At 30.3% G+C, this 19,480-nt stretch overlaps 1 protein-coding gene across 1 annotated transcript in view; it reads left to right on the plus strand.

Annotated features, from left to right (window-relative positions):
* LOC121114367 (pancreatic triacylglycerol lipase) overlaps positions 1-19,480 on the plus strand; it is an 82,970-nt gene that overhangs the window by 35,636 nt on the left and 27,854 nt on the right. The window contains exon 3 of the mRNA XM_040708316.2: positions 9,197-9,491. Coding sequence (XP_040564250.1) covers positions 9,197-9,491 — 295 coding nt within the window. The remainder of the gene's footprint in view (positions 1-9,196; positions 9,492-19,480) is intronic.

Raw genomic sequence — 19,480 nt, forward strand, 5'->3', positions numbered from 1 at the left:
AAAGATATATTTAGATCAGAATTAAGGAGACAAACTTGGGAATTATGCCAAAGCTTTTCTCATGCTTCAATATCCGTAATTGTCTAATAAATTTATCTTACGTCAATTTATTTTGGTGGAGTCTTTTCTATAGTTATGGGTTGCGTTAAAAAAATGTCTTGATGGTCATTGTAATAAAAAAAAGTTGATCCTTTTTATCATTCTAATAATCTAATTCGGTCTCAAAGAATCAAGGATAGAGTTCGCCCATTAAACTATGTACTTTGTATGATCTATATTCATGCAATGATAAATATTCCTTTGATGAAAGGGATAAACGTTTATTTGATGGACTCAGTAAAATATTCCAATTAATTGAACGTGGTATCACAGCAAACAATTTGTTTTTAACACATGGGCTGTAAAGTCCCGGACTCAAAACATAGATGGCACTATATTTTATTAAAGTTCACCTCATATTCACCTTGTACCAATCTTCAAAAGATAGCTGTCAAAATTTCGTAACAATCTGTTCTTTAGTTTCGTGAGTTATTGTTCTGAGTGTGACGCTATTTTTATTATTTCCAAAGCAATGGATCAAAAACAATTTATTGTTTTAATTTTACACTGTTTCTTGATTTGAAAAAATACTATTCAAGCTCAGGAATAACTTAAAAAGTGTAGTGTTATGGGAATTCGCTTCATAAAACAAATTTAAAAAAATTAAAAAAGCCAATTTAGAATGTAAAAAAAATCTGTTTTCTTTTTCAGAACTTTCAGCCCATTTGTTATATATTCAAGTAGCGAATAGAGCAATATTGGTTATGTTTTTATAATAGTGTTTTTTGCCATTTGTCAGATTTTTTTTAACTACTATTTGTAATAATTTCCCTAATCGTGTGTTCCATCATTATTAGATCAATGGAGAAATACCCTTATATTTATATGCTTTTCAGATCCTGTTCCTGATTAAATTTCCAATTTAATTTTTCTAATTTTGAAAGCTGTCTTTATTTACTTAATCTGCATCTAAGATACAATGTGCTGAGTATAGGGGTGTTGCCATCTCCGAATATACTTTTCTTGACTAAATTTTTGTTGAAAAATTTTAAATGTTTTTTTAATGTAAAAAACAGTGGCTGCCATCGAAAAATGTCACAACTTTGAATTTTCTTCGCCATTATTAAAAAATGTGAATTTTATAAAAAGGGTGATTGAAAATAATATGTGTTTTTAAATAATAAATCAGTAATCTTTTACATTTATATTATGTAAAAAATTGTGAAAATATTTTAAAGTTTTGTCAAGAAGTATCACTTCCCCCAAAAAAACAAAATCCTAACAATTTTGAAGGTCAGAGGGAGGCCTAGGTCCCCTCCCGAACACCACCAATACTCAGAACCTCTGGCCAAGGAAGTTATTGGAATAGAGCCATGTTAAAAGATATTATTATTAAAAGTGTATATCAAAATTTATATTTAAAAGTTCATCTAAATAATTTGTTTGAGAGACTGTAAGAGCACGATTAGAACAGAGCAAAGGCATCATTTTAATTAACCCAAGTACATAATTGGATTCAACTTTGATTCAAGTGAATATTTTTTGTTTAGATTCACGAAAAAATCTTGCTTATATGCAGATAAAATGTACACATGCCTTATTTGTCAATACTTAAATCCTGTATGAGAAAAAGTAGGATATAACCTTAGAAAAAGTTTACTTCTTTCACTACCTAATAGTGCTGTGTAAATTAAAATACCAAAGTCTAAATATTGATTAATCGTAATGATGTTTTTGTGTTTTTTTTTTGTTTTGTTTTTTTAAATGTATGATTTAGGATTATTTCCTTGTTTTGAATAATTAGACATATTTACAAATAGGTAGATATATAAAAGGACCAAATTCTTTGACGAATATTTTTATACATAAAAATTGATTTTAAGGCTAAATAAGGAAAATTGCTTATTTTGCTTTGAGGACTCCTTTGTATAAGAAACATGCATTTCTACCTGATGCTTGGATTTATAGTTTCCTTGAACTACTTGTTAATTAGTATTTGGTTAGAGTTACGTACATATACTGTTTAATAGGTTTATGTACACGACATAATGACTTAGAACTAACAAGCCCACTATCATGTATCAAGGATTGTATCATGTGTTTTTTATCATCATAAATAGTAAGATATAATCTTAACTCTGATCACACATAATTAATTAAGCCTCATTCAATAACTAACTTAAGTAGGTATATTATTTTCAAGGATCTTTATTCTTTGGTGAAAGTTCAATTTAATATCTAAGAAATAGGAAATAAAAAATAACCCAATAAGTCGATCAACCTACTCAAAATATATATATATTATATGTATAAAAAATACATGCTGAGGTGACATGATGAGGCACATTGTACCTATATATTCACTTTTTACTATGTAGACGTGTATTTGAGTCAGTTATTATTACTGACTCACCTTTTCCCATTTTTTATATTTTTAATGCATATTTAAGAGGCAAATCGTACCGTTTGTGATAGCAAGATTTAAATCAACTTAATCAAAAACAACATGTTCATTGTATGAAGAGTATTTTTTAATTATAAGTAAACCATGCACACCTTGATGACGTAGTAATTGGAAATATCAGCCCACTTTTTCTGGAAGGATGACTTCAGGGAATCAACATTGAGGTGGGAGACTATGTAATCTTCTTCTCCACGAAGTCACATATTCCAATTGTGAGCAGTCTGGTAATGAGAGGGCCACGAGTTTAGAAGCGAGAAATTGGTGAGGTTTTCCGTACATCAAGTTTGAGTTTTTATGGCCTTATGACCAGATGTTGAGTTTTGTTATCAACACTAATCCCCTTTGGGGCTGTTACCATCCAACTAGAGCTTTACAACCTCTTTAATTACCTCCTGGTTGGAGAGGCTTCAATTTCAAAGGCCACACCAGTCAAGAAGTCTTTAGTGATAATATTGTTGTGGCATCTACTTCCTTCCTTCCTGTAAAGGTTTTGCTGTTGTCAGTTAGGCTCCTGATCTGACACAGACCAGTTCAACTGAGCAATCAACAATTTTTACCTCCTCCTTTACAGAGTAATGAGCGTGGAAAAGATCCCCAATCTGTTGGATTTTTGCCTTCATTGTCATTGTTTGTTGACGTATCTAACCAATTATCCAGTGTATCATTGCTGATAAGTATGGAAACAATTTACTTTCATTAATTCAACATCAACTGTAAGTAATAAAGTTCTATGGAGCTCTATTCAGCGCGGAACGATTTACTTATGCAACAACCTGTATGAATATTCAGCTATTTTTTTTATAATTTAAACAATAGCTTTATTTCTATCATTCTACTTATACGAACAAAATGAGTAATGACAAATTCTGCATAAGTATTTAATGGAGTACATATTTGAGGGGTTGACATAGAAATAGTCTTGAATAAAAATCAAGAAATAAGTAATGCCCAACTTATTTTTTTTTATATCATTTATACTTACACTACAATATTTTATAGACGTATTTTAGTCAATTAGAGGCTTCATATTATAATTTTTGTATAATTTGTGATACACAGGTATATTAATTATAGTTCAGAACTTTTATTTGATTTATAAGTCACAATTTGGCCGCGATATGACCTTTCAATCAAATTTATCAATTTATAATATTTCAATTTGACGATTAATTTTTGTTTCTTTAAGCGCAATTTGCAGCTCCTCTATAGGATACAACATAATAATTTGATGACTCAATTTAAGTGGAATACAAATGTAATGCAGACCAATTTTGTTTAAAAACTTTCTAGCGTGTGTTTGAGTTGAAGGGCTACATATTATGTATTATAAACGAAAACCATTCGGGTCTTCTCAAATTAGAACTAGTTGAGACTCTTTTTCGCAACTTTGTTTTGAGTGGTACTTCAAAGAGTTGTATTCAAATCCATGCCAAATCGTACACCTCATGACCCAATTTGATATGATACAGCTAGAGTATTCAGGTCCAGAATTAGTCATGTTTTTATAAAATCAGAATCAAACCAAATGAGCTTGGACTTGATTTGAAATTAAAATCAAAGATAAATACGACTTATTAAGAGTTAAGCTCAATGAATAGATACATAGAGCTGTGATTCCGAAATTCCTTCAAGGTTTATAGCATTTTTTGATATTTTGCGGCAAATAAAATATGCTCAATGAAAGGTTTTATTTATTATATATGTTTAGCGGGGCTTTTAACGATGCACTGCCGAGCACATAGTCTCTAAGGAGCCACGGTTAGGAACCACTAACATAGAAATACTTGTATCTTGTAAAAAAAATGACTCGTAACCACATTTGTCTTGAATACACTTTACATGGTGCATCAACATAAAAGCAATCTATCAACTAAAAAATCCCAATTGATATTTTACTATATATATATACATAGAGCCCAATATTTCATAGACATATTTTAAACAATTATAGTCTTATTATTCAAATTTTTGGTTTGAATTAAAATACCATAGAACATTAGCTATATTGTAGAACATTTATTTAATTTAAGTGACTAACATTGTCCCATATATTGTATTTTAAATATAATCCGTCTATTTATCATTTTTAATATTGTAACCATCAATTTTGGTTTTTTTAATTATAATTTGTCACAAACTCAAAGGATTGATAAGAATCTATTTTTTTTTATTTGAATGTATACCACAATCAATTTGGGGTAAAATCGTTCTAGCTTGCTTTTGTCTTGAGGTACCACATATTTTTTCTACGTATTTTTTTTTTTCTTTATTAGAAACCGTGGTGATTATTAGTATGATTGTTTTATAAGATGACATTTGAATTATAGAGGACTTTACATAGGTTTAGTGTATACATACAATGTAGTAGTGAAGTCCATTGTTGGGAAAGGTAGTAAGAAACTGGATTATGGTTTTGAATCAAGGATAATTAGGTATGTACCTAAGTATATGTAAATAGAACTTTGCAGTCTTTTTTTATGTATTTGGTAGTAATAAAGAATGACTGGAAGTACATTAACTTATTTTGTACATAGTTACACTTATTATTGGCACTTTTTATATACCTACAAAAGTAATCTAAGTGGATGAAAAGATGCAATCATTTATGAGGGTACATAAACACATTATTTTGAGTGCATTATCCATTATTTAGTATATACCACATTAGACAGTCTCGTTTTCGGATGAATATTTGTCTTCCCTCCTGGCAAAGACCTTTTCTTCAGGGAACAATAAAAACTGGTGCCCAATACTTTTGCCTAAAAGCTATTTTGCCTCAAGGATATTGTGCCTTAAAATATAAATAAATGAGGTTATTATGTCGTTATTGTTTATTTTTGTTTGAAATTAACGTTCCCTTTGAATTTTGTAATCAAAAACAAAATGTGTCAAATGATTGTTTTCTGTTTGATTATTGTTGGAATTATGTTTTTTCCTCGTATTAGGCTTGATGTCAATCCGTGAGTCTTTTCTAACATGAATAATCCATCATGTCACATGAATAAAGAGTAGTAATTAGCACTACTTCTGTTCGTATCGTTGTCCTATTTTATATTGTTATTTTTCTTATTATAATAATTTTATTAATAATTTTGTCTCTTGGTCTAACTCATTATATAGTGAAATTTCAATTGGTTATATGCATTGAAATTTTGGGCATAATTCTATTATTATTTATTTAAGGCGAAATGAATTAAGGAAAAAATACCTAATGCCTGAAAAACTAACTTTGTGGACCTCGTTTTGAATAATTTAAGGGACCCATGATGTGCTCAATGATTTGAAGTTTCCCTGTTTATCAAACATAAATAGTATTGGATTGGTCCTTGGAATGATTTCGTTATAAGTCTTTTTTTTATCATTCCGATTTTTTTTATCATTCAACTAAGGACCAAAACGTCGGTCTTTCAGTCCTACGATCCTAGCTAGCTATCTTTATAGCTATTTTTTACTCATAGCTAGGATTGAATAATATAAAAAAGAAGAAAATAATAATTGAAGGTGTAATGATAATTTCTAGCGACACACTTCTTACATTCAACTGAAGGTAGGTTGTCTCCTTGAAAGAAATTATCTTGAACACCTAAAATGACTTATTAACTACATCATTTCAGCTGTTATAGTTACCATAAAATACTGATAAGGACCAGTCCTAAGATTGACAAATTTTATTAGGACCGGACTGATAGAATTGCAGTATTTTTTTTTTTTAGACTAATCCAACAACAAACAAAGCAGAAGATAGATAATGATCCTCTTTTTTACTCAACGACAAGGATTATAGTTTAATATGTTATGTTCGATACATATGGGACTCTGCAATTCATTCAGCATATTCTAGAGCCCTTAAAAGATTAAAATAAGGTGCATAATATTTTAACTTACAAACTTAATACAAGTGTTGTATCGGTCCTAGGACATTACTCCTACTTTCAGTCCTTTTTCTAATCGGTCCGATTTTTTTCATCATTCATCAGTCTTGAGAACCAATAAGTCGGTCTTACGGTACTTGCTATTTTTTTTTTTTTCTTCCCTTCAAGTTAGGATTGTAGAAAATAAAAACAAAAAAAATGCATAATAGCTAAAACGTATGAAACTTGAGTATAATACGTTCTAGCCAGAGATTCCCTACTTTCCACTTCAGGTATCTCATTTATTTCAAAAGAGGTTAATAATGAAACTTCAGCAGCTGAAATAACGTACTTAGTGTTGTGTCTTGACAAGGGAGAGACAAAAACTTATTTATAGTTGGAGAGATCCAGGATGACCGAGAAGAAATCACGTGGAGGAATACTATAACACTTATTTATAAGAACATCTGTCTTCTTATTAATACAAAAAAACCTACTCTATTTATTTACAAAATACGCGACTATTTATCCTACGTAAAATACAGTACTTACAATACATAAACGAATATACAGGAAGATAAGAACAAGGGGAAAGGAAATATGAAATACAATACATCACCCCCCCAAGCACCAAATCCATGACGGTGCTTACACAGGTTCCTCTCCATGAATAGCAGCTTATAGATCCGCTCCATCCATGTCCAGGCGCAGACAAACCATTCGTTCTTGTAAATCAAATTATTATCTCCATAGACATGCTTTGCTCTCAGCACGCGCACCGAAGAAAGGAGAACAATACTCCTCATAGAGGTTTTAAGGACCCGAGCACCCTGCTCGTCCTTGAGAGAAATAACATTCACCCTTAACGAGGTTTTAGAGACACGAACACCCTGCTCGTCTCTGGGAGACATAACCTTCACCCTTATAGATGTTTTAGAGACACGAGCGCCCTGCTCGTCCCTGGGAGAAATATCGATCTTGTTCGATGTACCCTCATCCAACTCTGGATGATCCAGAGGAGAGACCGTTGCACATCCATTAACCAATGATGTGAGCGGGAGAGTTTGAACAGCATAGAACCAAAACTGCGTAGGACTAAATCCACTTTTAATTATGTGGTCCCTGACCCGGACACACACACTTCACTTCTTGTAAGTGACCAAGGTTATCTTCCTTCCTCCACGAGGCCCAAACTGAGGCACAGTCCATATTGCTCCGCCTTCCGCAGACGAACGAGCGTTCTCCCTATTGACGAAAAAGGGCTACCCAACATATGAAATACATTACACTTAGTAACTACGTTATAGTTAGTATAAAAGACCGATAAAGAAAGGTCTTAGGACTGACAAAATTAATCAGGCCCAGATTTATAGGACGATCCAACAATACTGAATAGTACATAAATATAAAGACTACAATTTTTTACTCAAAATCAATTGTGGAACGGGGCACTAGTGGAAAAAATATTATTTTTTTCCAAAAACTTATAGGGCATCAGGAGACCTCAAACTTTGTCGAAGTCAGTTTTTTTTATTCTTTCCAACAGAAAAAAGTAATTTTGGCTGAGGATAAATATAATAACCCAAAAAGAGGACCGTCTAATTTATGAACAATGTACATGCTAATGTTTTAGAACTGCCATCTACGCACTTAGCTTTTATCTTTACCTTCTATTTTGGGTATTCTTTATACTTAGAAAATAAAATATTTATATATATTTTAGTTTAATGTTTTTTTTTTTTTATATTCAATCGAATGTTTTATCCATACTTTTTGTTTAAAAATTGCATTTTGGAAAAACTTTAAGACCGATGAGGCAGGCAAAGGAAATATTTAGATCACTTCAAAAATGATCTTAAAGCATGGGAAAAATGTGGAAGCATATAAAAATGTAAAATAATATATTTTTGAATAAGTCTAATCTTACTATTTTTTTAAATCATAATGTACATACATATACTTTATCAAAATCTCAATACAAATAACCCCCTTTCAGGACTGAAATGCCCATTTCGAATAAACATGTTTTTATATTAGTAAATATCAATTGTCCTTTAAACAAGTTATTTTTTTTTTACGTTGAATAAGTCATGCAATGTCATTTCACATGGCTTTATCAAAATGCGGTTTTTTCTACTTCACATAAAGGCCAATTGCACATATACAATTAAAGTTATTTCCTCATAGAGTTGTCTTTCAAGTCATAGGTATAGTTATATCTCTTATAACTTTTTCATTTATATCATACATTGCATCATAATTGAAGGCGACGCCATCTTGGGGGCTCATTGTTGATGTTTTTACTACATTAGATAGACAAATCTCTCAACAATCTAGATGAAGCTTTATAAAAAAATAAAAAAGACTTAATACTTCTATTAAATACTTCTAAATGCCAATGATAAACACTGATATTTGAAGGAAGTACATGTAATATTTACTGAAAATCTCTATAGTATGGCTAGATTTGTAGATTTTTTTTTGATCAATTAAGGAAGAGAAAATTAGGAGAATTAGAGAACAATATTTTATTATCTTCACTGTAATCAACACGAAAATAAGATTATATAACGATTTAATAACATATTTTTTTATACATTTGAGGGTCTGATATCAAATGAAACTAGGCATGAGAAGGGTATATTTTTGATAGACAGTAAGGTCATGACATCGAATAGTACACTATTCTATTAAATATTAATTAGAAAAGATGTTTATTGTTATAAAACTTGGCTTTTTAGGCCCTCATAATTGCCGACATGAAGAATGTTGACGTCACAATATAAATAAATATATCGTTGATGTACAAAATACAAATGTTATGTTATTATATTATTTCTAGACATCGTCGAGATGAAGAAGTTGTTTGCTATGGAGACTTAGGCTGCTTTCGAGATGAAGGCCCATTCAATTATTTGGACATGCTTCCATCCCCACCTGAGGAAGTTGGTACCAAAATCTTCCTCTACACGAGGAAGAATCAAGAGGCTCCACAATTACTCCGCTACAACAATATTTCATCAGTGATTGAGTCCAATTTTAATGTCACGTGTCCTGTTAAATTTATTATACATGGATTTGGATCATCTTGCTCGAAAGTATGGCCTCGGGAAATGAGGCTGAGTTTTTTAGCGGTGGTAAGTACACCGAACCTATTTATATTCAAATACATGTGGAAATGTTAGTTCAAAAAATTCAGTGCCTGCTCTTTCCTTATATAATATGTCGTTCGTCAATTCAAAAGCAATCTTAAATAAGAATCAAGAAAAAAAATTATTTTCCTTTTATTTTTGTAGTTTATTAATATAAGCGACCTAATACATCAATTTCATTGACTTATTTATGCTAGTTATGAGTGTTAAATTCCAATTTGTGGGATGAGATGATAAAATCAAAAATGTGAACTATAATGTTAATCCTTCATTTAATTGATGAAATTTTATTTGGCTCCGATTTGGCCCTTCAAATATATTCTTTTTTCTCATTTTTAGGACTTCTAGTGCAATTTGCATCTCCTAAAAAAAGATTTATCAAGATTTATTAATTAAGTTTATTAATAAAGATATAATATATTAATTAGTCAGGGAATATTTATAAATCCTCCTAGCTTGCTTTTTTGTTGACAAGGCAAATATTATATACAAAGTGTGTTTGAGGAATGAGCATGTATTGTTTACTGCCGTAAACTTTCACTTCATTGGTTATTTATCATTTGTTTTTATGTTCATAATATATTGTTGGAAGCAGAAATATAATTTATTATAAGTACAAATTATAATTATCATAATAATAAATCATAATGTTATAAATTGGAGCAATGCGAGTCAATGGGTTGAAATACGTATTTTACACTCCTTGATACTTCCATGTAATCAACAACTCTAAAATGAGATAACTTGCAAACTATGGAAATAAATAAGTGTGATGACCATAATTAATTATAATTATTAATATATCATCCTCATAATCAATCAATTATTGAATATATTTTTTACAGGCGCTTTCATTTGATGGAATAAATTTATAATTTAATATCAAATTCAATTGATATTTTCCCTTTTTTTTCTAAATTTCACATCATTCAATCAACTGAATATTTTTTGGCAAGGAATCAAAGGGATGATTGTATTATTTTATTTGATTATGTAGGGTTTTATATTAGATATTTAGTGGTATGAATTCCACCTCTTTTTCCTTTTATGACCTAATTAATCAGAGCTTAATTTAATGGAGAAAAAAAATTCCTTTATTTATAGAGATAAATCGGAGATGTCCATTGTTGGGTGTTAAAGTGAACATTAACAAATTAATGGCTACATTTGTCTTTATTAACCGTTATGTTTTTTTAATATCCCTCCATTGTTAATGTACAGTCATGAGTAAAGCTCAAAACATTGGTTTCAGTAAATAACTTCTTACCTACAAATAACTACAAAAATATTTGTTTTAAAAATGGATAACTTAAGATTATATTATGATAGACTTTGACTGTGGGATTTGACTCTTCAAATTAAGTTAAGGATGAAAAAAAAGTTGCAGTGTATATTGAAAAAATAGAATAAAAATAACTCCTTAGAAGGTTATCACTTTCTGTCAGTTATGGTTGCCATATCGTGGGTTGAACTGGATATTGAACAGGTATTGGAGTAAATAAGATTATTTTTAGACGGGCCAGGGCAAAAGACCATTGAGTTTTTAAGTCTTCCTTCTCAATATCATTTAAGGATATATTACTACCTAAAGGAGAAAATTATAATCATTGTGGCGTAGTGTGTGTGTGTGTTTGGGGGAAGGAAGTCTACAAAAAATGGTCATAGTGTATACACTCATAATTTTGCAATTATGGAAAACAGGAATCACACCTCGTGATTATATTATTTATATTGTGAGGAAGAGGAAGTTGGGCCTTCAATCTACTGATAATTCCCTCTTTGAGATTGACAAACATATTCTATATTTTCTCCATTGTTGAGACTCTGTCAAAGATTTTTTTCCCCGGTTCGGGAATAATTGATTTTTTCTATACTGATACTTCCTCCCAGACCGCACGGGGATGTTAAACCGTAGACCGAAAATTAATCGTTTTCAAATCGTGGACGGATTTTTTTCGGACTCACTTTATGAAAGATTTTTTCCCATTTTTATGAGTTGTAAAAATATGATTAATGCAACACATTTGACTTCATATGACGTCATTTCAACAAATTCCACATTTTTGAAACGCACAATATGTTATGAGCAATTCATCTATAGAATCGGCCCAGATCTAAATTTTAAATCAGACCTACCCACTGAATTATTTTTGTGACCGATCCTACTTAATTTTTCTTTTAGACCGATCAAGAGCAAACTTCTATAAATAACGAATTAGTTCGAAAAACTGACACAACATTACCTGTAAGTGCGTGGAACCTACCGTTCAATAGAATTTTTGTCTTATATTCTAGGTTTAAAAAGATATTTAGGTATAGATATCAATTTTTGGTATTGGAATTGACAGGGAAAATTTGTTATCAACCATTTTGAATAATCGAATATTTAATAAATGCCTCATTTACGACTTTTTTTGATTTCTTTTAATAATAATTTAACATCTCTTATTTTCTCCCCACTTTTTTTAAAAACACAATCAGACAAAAAGTTGTGTGATTACGATCCCATTTTGTATCAAAATGAAATGGAAGCAGGAAAAATGCAACCTGAATATATTGAACTAATATGTAGGATATTAATAATAATTATTATTTGTTCTACCGTAATGGATTTTTTTAAATCATTAGAGTCATTTTGCAAAAATATGGAGTCCTTTTATTTTCTTTTGTCGTGTCATGTTGGATTGCAATTTTCCAATTTGGCAGTCGGGTATATAGATAATATGGTATGGTATGGTATTCATAAAGTGTGATGAGGGAGTGAATTTTATTTTATGTTTTTTAAAGAGAAAATCCCTCTGCTCCTTAAGCGTTCATCCGGAATAAATCATCGTTTTAAAACCCCTAACTTTATGTTAAATATTTATAAGTATTGAGCTATCACCCAATATTTTTTCCCTGGTTCGGTACTAAGTGATTTTTCTTTTCGGATTTGGACAGAAATTTCGATCCTAACCACGGTATAACTGAAATATTTTTTGGAGAAATCGTTGACTGATTTCTCCGATCTCAATATTTAGACCTATTTTTTCCGTCTCAGTCTATGGGCCGATTTTATCCACTATTCTGATTTATGACTTGTAAAAATAAGATTTATGCAACACATTTAAAATCATATGAAGTTATTGTAGGTGGACATTTACAATTTTGAAACGCCCCTGACGTCATCAACAATTCATTTATAAAACCCTTCTAGATTGATTTTTAAATGAGACCATTCCAGATGGATTTTTTCGTAAGACCATTCCAGATGGATTTTTTCGTAAGACCAATCCAGACTCCTTTGAAGGGACGAATTAGATTTGTTTCACTAAAAATAATCACAGTCTTAGACCAGAGTCCAACACTAATATTGATGTATCTCCTCCCATTTTTTTTACCTAAGGACAAAGAAAATATGTGACTAAAAGTATCATAATTAATTTGAGACTGCTATAACTAACTAACTAAGAATCAAACAACCAACCAAAAAAAAACTTTCTATTTTCTATTTTATTACATTTGTACGCATATATACAAAGCAAATAACTGACCTCCTTGTTTTAAGAACTTTGTTCCTTGCTTTTTTTCATATCCTAAAAATGACAAATAGGGACGTACAACATTTTATAACCTTTTTTCAAATCATTCCCATATTTCATAGATAGATATTTTCATAGATTCATATTAATAGATAATATTATTATAGAAGTTCAACCCACATTCTTATAGCCATAAGCTATCAAAAAGGCCATTAATAATTGCACTTATTATGAAAATACTTTCTGATAACTAGTGTTGAGATTCGGTTTGAAATCTATTTTTTTTTTTTTGGTTTGTTTTTAGTGATTTTTTCTTGACATATTTAGACCCATAATTTGGTCGAGACACACCGAAATTTAGACCGTGAACCTAAATTTCCATTTTTTTTAAAGTAGTAAAAATCCTGTAGCCCCTCAAATTAAGGAATTTTTACTCGTAACTAGAAAATGTAATATTAGAAATTGTTATATATCTTCATACCTATAGATTTAGTGACCTATGTATAAATATATATTAATATGAGTGTCATTCTGGATTCTCCTCGAGTAGAATAAAGTATATATACAAACTCCATATCGTCATATATCTTATATCCATGTATATCATATGGTGCTGTCGATAAACCAGAACCAATCTTAAGAAACATAATGGAAGAACTTGAAAGTGAGAATTTTAACTTTATAAAATCAAAAGTTAAGGCATACAAAGGCCATGTCACACGGAGCATTAATGAACTGAAGCATTCAAACACAGTTCAATTAGTAGAAGTTTCTCATCAAAGAACTCGTGGAAGATTACATGTCTGAGAGGAGATATTGGAATTATTGGAGTTCAAGTCTGAAATAAAGAAGCACCAAGAGGATGTCTTGATGTTTATGAAAGAAAGAGATCGAATGGATTACGAAATTAAGGAAGGATTCACGAAAAAATGGAGAAATTAGATAGCAAGGAGGATCAAAATCTGCCTTCAAATGATGGAGCGTGTAAAGTATATGGCAAAATTTCATAAAAGGAGCTGGAAATATTGAGAGGAAGCATGGTTTTGCATGAGTTTATAGAATGGAAACTACAGGCAATTAGCAGGAGTTGATAGCTACTCTCATGCTAAACAACTAGCGAATTTAAGATCCTTCATGGATATAGAAATAATGATAAATTAAGAGTACCAATAGGGATTAAAGAAGACACCAAGTTATCCGTTCCTGAAATTTTAGAAGAATTAAGGAAATATCTTCGATCTCAATATAACATCATTCTTGACAAAGTTAAATTCCGTATAGATGTATCAATAAGAAGGTCAATCATTTGTAGACTTTAATATAGAGTTAACTCGTACTGCAAATCGTGCCAAATTAAATGAACGATGCAGTAATCAGGACTGTTTAGAAGAAAATATCAAAGTTAAATTAATTGTGGGTCTTCCGGATGAAGAAACGAGGAAAAAGCTTATGGCCAAAGAAGAAAAAGAATGTACCCTTCCAAAAGTTATTGATAGATGTAAAGCTCAGGAAATGTCAAAGAGGGATGAAGAAAAATTAAATTCTGTAAAAGTAAACAAGATCGCAAGAGGAAAATTCTGGGAGCAAAGCCTTAGTCGAGACAAAATAGTTTTAGGAAAAAACCTGCTGAAAGAAAAATAATGGATTGCACATTCGACTCAAGAGACCATATTATAAATAAATGTCCTGCTTGGAAACAGGAATGTACAAAATATAAAAGAATTGGTAATTTTAAAGATTCAATGCCTGTGAAAATGGAATTGCAAGAAACAGAAGATTTGCGGTTAGAAACGTGACCACATTTAGTCCCTCACCTGCAATAAAAGTTCGATTAAACTCTCTAGATGGAACATACTTATGTATTTATAGTTATGCAATTCCGGATTCCGGTAGTGAGGTATCTATTGCGGATTAGAATTTTTTAAAAGAAATTGGCATACCACTTAGATATTTAAATAGACCTTCAGATTCTCGCTTGAATGGAGCTACTGGAGCTACTTTTATTTAACCAGGGTCCATAATTTTAAATGTATGTTTTGGAAATGAGGAGATTGAAGATGAGATGATAATTGTAAAGGAAAATGTTAAATTTCTAATGTCGTGGATATTGTGTCAAAAATTAAGAATTTTACCAGAAGATTATCCAAGTCAAGTTGAGCGAGGTAGATGGAAAAGAGCCAATGAACCTAGATGAAGAAATTAAAGCCATGAGAGACAAGCTTGTGGAGGAGTATCATGATGTATTAATTGATGGAAATCCACCATTAAGAAAGATGAAATGTGCACCGATAAAATTTATATTTAAAGGAAGGAGCAGAATCTTGGAAAATCTACACAGCATTGGCGATTCCTTTTGCTTATTGAGAATAATCATCAAGAGTAATTAAGAAAGTAATGGAGAGATTCTTCATTGATTATGGTATACCTGAAGTTTTAGAATCAAATGAGGGAACAAACTTCTTGTTCAATGAATTTATTTAAACTTTTCATACAAAATTCCTAAAAATTTATTGTTTCAAAATATTTAATTTTCATTAAATAGACATTTTTATCTTTTTTTTTCCAAAAAAATTAATATTTAAAATTTTAAATCTGAAATTCCATGTGCGAAATTTCTTTCCAAAAAAAATTAATTTTCAGTGAAAAATTGCATTTTTAAAAAATGATATTTTCTCTGACAAGCTATAAATTTTTCATATTTTTCTCCAAAAAAATTTATATTTGAAATGTAATTTGTCAAATTTTGATCTAAAAAATTTAATTTTTTGTCAAGGGCTGTGGATTTTTGAAAAGTCCAAAAACTACGTCCCTTTCGGAATATAATCCTGCGAACGCCCCTGTATTCCTACCAATGGCATTGCAAGGAACAAAGAGGGATTTGTGTTTGTTTCCATCATCTCACATCTAATTTAATGAGGGAAGCTACTCTCCTCCTAAACATGATTGAAAGTCCCAGAGTTACCCATATTAATTCTCGGTTCCTGTTCTTCCCCAACCAAAAAAGCTTACAATTTATCACCCTACCCTTTCGATAGAGTTACTTAATTCATTGTAAAAACACTTATTCACTAATGAAAAATATATTCATCTATTTATGGTACATGCATATGTAACAATATATAAAATAATATATGAACTCATGACTCATGAATAACGATGAATAATTATAACAAAAATAATTATTTATCGCCTTCATTATAAAGTTTATCATAAATTAGACACCATTTTATTTAAATTATATGCATGAACTCTTTTTTTTTTTTTTTTTTTTTGTTATTTATGAACGAGAAGAGTATTATGGAGCTGTGGCGGTGGTGGTGACTGGTGGTACAGAGCATTGTTAATACACAACCAATTATGTAGCAATAATAATTATTATTATTGCACCATGGAGTAAAATTTATTTATTACGCCATGATCCGACTATGGTTTTCTGAAAATATGTCCCCTACTTTCATCACGTCCTTATCTTTAGTGCAGAGGTCGGGTAAATTTTTTTAGTGTTACCCCAAAATAACTTGAAGTAAAATTAATTCACCCCAAAACTTGTGCAGGGGCGTCTCAAGGATTATATTATGGGGGGCTTGGTTTTTGAAATTTATTTCGGAAAAAAATTCAAAAATCTACAGTTGTTCATAAACGATAGAATTTTGAGGAAAAAAATTTCAAATATTAATCGAAAAAAGATCAAAATCCGTAGCTATTTTCAAAAAATTAAACTTTTTTTTTTGAAAAAAATTAAACAATTAAGATCAAAAATTCAAAGCTATTGACCAAAAAGTTCAAATATTAAATTTTCTGGAAAAAAATATTGAAAAACTAAAATCAAAAATTCAAAGCTATTCACAGGAAAAATCAAATATTAAACTTTTTTGGGAAAAAAATGAATAAGACATATGGCAATTCCCAAAAATTAATTTTTCCCCTAATTTTGAATTAAATATTTTCAGTTTGATAAATTATAAATATTTACATAAAAGCAAAAATTCATTAATTTTTAGGGGGGAGCTTCAACCCCTTTTGCCAATACCCTGCAGACACCCCTGTAGTGGCATATTGTTCATTATTATTTTTTTTTTTCATATGACACTAAGAAGCTGTACTCCCACTGCATCCAAATTTTTCTAAATTACCCTATTTGGGGTAATTTACCCCTGTTCCCAGACCCCGGGTATAGAGTATCTTACAAACCATTTATCTGAAGAAAGAGAGAGTCAAAAAATGGCATAAAATCAGTTGGTAGTTGGGCAATTCTTAGCCAATATAGAATTATTATTCTGTAGTTGTTCACAGCTTGGTAAAATCTAATTTTTAGTGCAAACAATCTACATAATTTCAAACCTTGATTAGGAGAAACGAAGCATAAACATGGACAGCTTATAATAAAGTACAATGAAATTTTTATATAAGTGAGGTATCGCCTTGACTATTGGTGTTCACTCATTCACAGGCTCTCAGCCAACAAATGACTGACTAGGGATGGGACACCTTCGTAGAGCACAAAGAGAATACAACTGTAATGTTTCCCCAAAAAATATTTTTCCTAACAATGACGAGTGTCAAATATTGAACATAGTGCTGTAGGTAATTGATAGCCTATAAAAAATCAATGTGATATCCCCTCCCCCCCCCCATGATAAGTAGTTTGTCGCCTATTATTCTAGTATATTCACCCTATAAAAACTTTAAATTTATTGTATTTATGCTGTAGAAGTCCTCATTGACTGGGAAAAAAAAATTCTATGATGACATATTAAAAAGTTGAAAATATGATTTGTAAAAAAAGAAGGTGCATTTCAACCTTGATATCTTTGAAAACACAAGAAAAGGATGCGACTCTTAAAATTTCTTTAAAATGTAAAATATATTTTGATGAGTCATTATATGGCTATTGAGTATAGGATGCATTCTTAAAAAAACTAATTATGTAGAATTATTTTCATTTGAGAATCTTGATAACGTGCATGTAGTTCAATAGAAAATATCAAAAGGAACTGCTAAAGATCGTTATTTGCAATCTTTGTAATATGTACTTTATAATTAGGCATCGTATACTCTAATCATGAAATATTAAATAGTAATATAGGATTTGAATGTTACTCGAACAAAAAATCAAAACATCAACTCTACTAAAGTCGACAATTGAAAATTAGTCGAACTGACTCGAAATTAGTGATGTAAACACGCCGGGTTTTACCAAGCCTCATCTTTCAGCTTGGTAGGAATGTGCATTCCAATCTTGAAAGATCCAAGTCCAAGCCAATAATAAATAATCACTAATACTTGAGTCCAAAAAAGGAAACTGTTCCTTCTCCGAAATACTAAAAAAAGGTTATAACGAGTGTGACCTCTATTTAACAACCAACATGGTTTATTCCAAAATAAATTTCAAAAACGAGTACATATTTTGAAGTGCCAGGTACAAGAATTTGAAGATTTTGAGTAAGCCCTTCATAAACAAAGTCTTTTTTTTTCCAACTTTAAAATAGTCAACTAAACTGGAATTTGACTATCAAAACTCGAAATATTCGAATAAATGTAGATTAATCTCCTTTCTAGTTTATCTACATTTCTATGGAATAATTCCTTATAAATTTCGTAGTCATATTTTTTGGCAGCAATTTTTTTATTTAGTCTAATTGGCATCTAGTTTTTCCGCTTTTTTTTATTTTTAATTTTACAACTGTATCAAAAAAAGGAAAACAAAAGAGGGTAGTGAGTAGTGATGCGGCTGAAATGTTAATAACTATACATGGAAAACTATTTTTTTAATTTATGCTTTGTTGTGATCATATGTATAGATACAAATTTTTGAAATATTTTTATTTTAATGCAAATAATTATTATTTTCTAAAGTTACCTACATTATTTGAGAGAAGTAATAATTGACTTCCTTATTGAGATAGTCAAACGAACTTAATTGTCGAACTTTCAATCAAAAATTATTTTTATTTGTCTTATTCTTTTACTTATACACGACTAGACCTTAAACTAAAAAACTTAAGCTCGACTCAACTCGAAAACTTTGACTTGAATCCAACCCTACTAAATAGTGACTAATACTATTCTAGTTGAACTCATAAACCTATTTATATCAGAAATCATTCCACGTCGTCAAAAGCAATATTTATACTAACTATTTATAGTTAAATATAAAACTCTATTCTTATTGCGAAATTATGCATAATAGGTACAGACAGCAATTTAATTATATACCATACATAGAATCCCGATTTTATCATATTTTTGGTCAGCGACCTTTCAAATACTTTTACAAATAATAGTAAATAGTGGTTTGTTTTTTTGCCAATTAAAGGTACTATATGTACAATAGTTATAAACTCAGTTTAATTTCATCACTATTGAAAAATTATATAGTAATCATTTTCGCTGTCCAAAAAAAAAAGAAATCTAAAATAAACATTGTAACCCTGACATTTGGGTAATGTTTGA

Source organism: Lepeophtheirus salmonis, chromosome 3 (genome assembly GCF_016086655.4).
Source record: "Lepeophtheirus salmonis chromosome 3, UVic_Lsal_1.4, whole genome shotgun sequence".
NCBI classification, from domain to species: Eukaryota; Metazoa; Arthropoda; class Copepoda; order Siphonostomatoida; family Caligidae; genus Lepeophtheirus; species Lepeophtheirus salmonis.